General features: G+C 50.5%; 1 protein-coding gene across 1 annotated transcript; it reads left to right on the forward strand.

The window, feature by feature from the left end:
- Positions 1 to 1,607: 1,607 nt before the first annotated feature.
- Positions 1,608 to 2,245, forward strand: PTRHD1 (peptidyl-tRNA hydrolase domain containing 1). The gene is made up of 2 exons (XM_018566827.1): positions 1,608 to 1,842; positions 2,024 to 2,245. The coding sequence occupies exons 1-2, from the start codon at positions 1,657 to 1,659 to the stop codon at positions 2,192 to 2,194; spliced, it is 357 nt and encodes a 118-aa protein (XP_018422329.1). The 5' UTR covers positions 1,608 to 1,656; the 3' UTR covers positions 2,195 to 2,245.
- The last annotated feature ends 665 nt before the right edge of the window (positions 2,246 to 2,910 follow it).

Below are 2,910 nucleotides of genomic sequence, written 5' to 3' on the forward strand. Positions count from 1 at the left end.
TAAAAACCGCCCCCCCCCCCTATACAAAGCTAAATGCAGCTTCTATGATAACATGCAGAACGGTTCCGTGTTCCACCTGAAATACAGGTATTTACTATACACAGCCAGCAGGGGGAGCTCTAGGCTCCTCTCTGTATTTACTATGCACAGCCAGCAGGGGGAGCTCTAGGCTCCTCTCTGTATTTACTATATACAGCCAGCAGGGGGAGCTCTGGGCTCCTCTCTGTATTTACTATACACAGGCAGCAGGGGGAGCTCTGGGCTCCTCTCTGTATTTACTATACACAGCCAGCAGGGGGACCTCTAGGCTCCTCCTTGTATTTACTATATACAGCCAGCAGGGGGAGCTCTGGGCTCCTCTCTGTATTTACTATATGCAGCCAGCAGGGGGAGCTCTGGGCTCCTCTCTGTATTTACTATACACAGCCAGCAGGGGGAGCTCTAGGCACATTTACAGAGCTGAAGCTCAAATTACATGCTCAGCTGGATAATTTAAAGGAGCGCCCCTCCACCAGGACCCGGAAGAGATCAGCGCTGGCTGTATGTATCAAAGGCCACTACAGGGACTTTCTGCATCCCCAGCGTTCCTCCGGATATGGAGATAATTCCTGGAGCTCAGCTTTCATCTGGAACTGTCAGCTTCTGCCTTTGTGACTGCCTCTCTCTCATTGAAATGTCACACAAACGCAGAGGAGAAAGAAGCGGGCGGGGTCACTCCTTTAATTCATTCAGTTGAACGTGTAATCTGAGCTTCAGCTCTGCAAATGAGAAAATGAACCTAGAGCTCCCCCTGCTGGCCGGATAGAGCAAATACAGATGTTTGTGAGGTAATATGTCACTGACAGAACTCATATGTGACATTTTTGTATTGTGTGTGTATATATATATATATATCAGTATATAAGCTATAGAACCCAATCACTGTGTATATGACCTGATACAATGTACAGATAAACATCTAACCCCCCCAAGGCTAGTGGCCCCATATTAGGTTCTAGCATAAGGGCCCCAGCAGTGGCTGCTATGATAGACCAATGATGAGGGAAAGGGGTGGTCACCATAAAGCAGCCGGTGACTCCCCAGCTAAGAGAGACCACGATAGACACCCGTAAACCTTTCTTGTTTAGAAAGTCTGCGCTGGGACTTGTAGATCATCACAATTTCCTTACCTGGATTGAAATCTGCCGCCAAGAAACATCCAATGCTAACGAACGAAGAGTAACGCAGCTATCGTCATCGCTTCAACCTGTCCCCATCTCGGTGCCCTTCACATTAATCTCGCGGCCATTTTTGATAAGACTTTGTCAACGACTATTGCGGCTGTGCACAGTCTTCAGGCGGAGACAGCTTTGTAGAATGGTTGTTTGTTCCCTAGTGTTCATCACTAGGCGACTTCCTTTGAGCCTGTGTTATTTTGTCAATAAAGCTTATCTAGGTTGTCTGTGATTGGTTAGAAAAAGGAACGATGGGGGCGTGCACTATGAAAGCTCTTTGTCGGTGATTGGTACCTACTTTCCAGAGCTAACCAATCGCCGCTCTTCATCCTATAGCTGCAGGCGTGGTTTGAAGATTCAGAGGTGAGGCCACGTGTGTGTTATGAATCAGCTTTATTAACACAAGCAAAAGCAAACAGTGACAGCAGAGAGCGGCCGGGGCATGGCTGGGCTGGTGCAGTACGTGGTGCTCCGAAAGGATCTGCAGGTCGGGCTCAAGTGGCCCCTGGGGGCCCTGGTGGCTCAAGCGTGTCATGCTGCCACCGCTGCCATTCACCTGCACTATGATCACCCACAGACTCGGGAGTACTTGCAGGGGCTGGATACCATGCACAAGGTGGTCCTGGAGGTAAAGCTGGACCGGGGGAAGTCACGTGATTCCCTGATTGGGTCTGAAGCTGGATTTACATTATTGCATGTGACACTGAAATCCAATGAATGAAAGGGGCGGGGCCAATGACAGGCTATGAGGGAAAGCCCTAGAATGATGCTGGACGTTCAGCTATAACCTCACCCACCTCTTGTTTCAGGTCCCGGACGAGGTGACGCTCACCGGACTGGCGGAGACACTGAAGATGGCGAACATCGACCACAAGCTGTGGATGGAGCAGCCGGAGAACATCCCGACCTGCATCGCCCTGAGGCCGTACCGCAAGGAGGAAGTGCACGGCCACCTGAAGAAGTTCAAACTGCTGAAGTGACGGGAACCACGGAGACCGACCGCCATATTTATTGCCTTGCTCCGCCTTCTTTCAAAAACCCCTCCCATTACCTCATTTTTTTTATTATCACCCCACAGTCATCATGAGGTGTCACTCGTCTCTTCTCATACTGTGCAGGCTCCGCCTTCAGAGTCACCAACCCGGCCAATAGGAAATATGCGTATGATTGGGGGGGATACATAAGTAGACATCCTAATTCATTCAGCTGTGCGTGTAGGTTGAACTTCAGCTCTGTATATGTGAGGAGTAGCCCAGAGCTCTCCCTGCTGGCTGTGTATAGTAAATACAGAGAGGAGCCTAGAGGTCCCCCTGCTGGCTGTGCATATATATATATATATATATATCGCTGTCAGTGTCCCCGGGGAAGATAATCCCTCCTCTTCCTGTCTCAGTGACACCAGGACAGGAAATTAGTTAAGGGGTGACAGGTGTCATGGGAGGCTCTGTACCCAATATGATTTAGTTGCAGCCTCAGTCCCCATCAGAGAGAGAAATCCGGATTGGCTCTTTGGGCCACGAGCAAGCTGCGTCTTACCAACTGATACCTGAGGAAGTCCCGCTGTGACGAAACGTGTTAAGAGGCGGCGCAAGCTGTGCTGTGACAAGGCGGGGCAAGCTGTACTGTGAGGAGGTGGCGCAAGCTGTGCTGTCAGGGGGCAGGGCAAGGTGTGCTACCAGTAGGCGGGGCAAGGTGC

Source organism: Nanorana parkeri, unplaced genomic scaffold (assembly GCF_000935625.1).
Source record: "Nanorana parkeri isolate BGI_ZX_2015 unplaced genomic scaffold, ASM93562v1 scaffold980, whole genome shotgun sequence".
Classification (NCBI taxonomy): domain Eukaryota; kingdom Metazoa; phylum Chordata; class Amphibia; order Anura; family Dicroglossidae; genus Nanorana; species Nanorana parkeri.

What these genes read in the sequence shown, in the direction of transcription:
- PTRHD1 (XM_018566827.1), top strand. Translation starts at nt 1,657, where the DNA reads ATGGCTGGGCTGGTGCAGTACGTGGTGCTCCGAAAGGATCTGCAGGTC. An exon ending in TGCACAAGGTGGTCCTGGAG is followed by an intron (nt 1,843 to 2,023) that starts GTAAAGCTGGAC and finishes CTCTTGTTTCAG; the next exon opens with GTCCCGGACGAGGTGACGCT.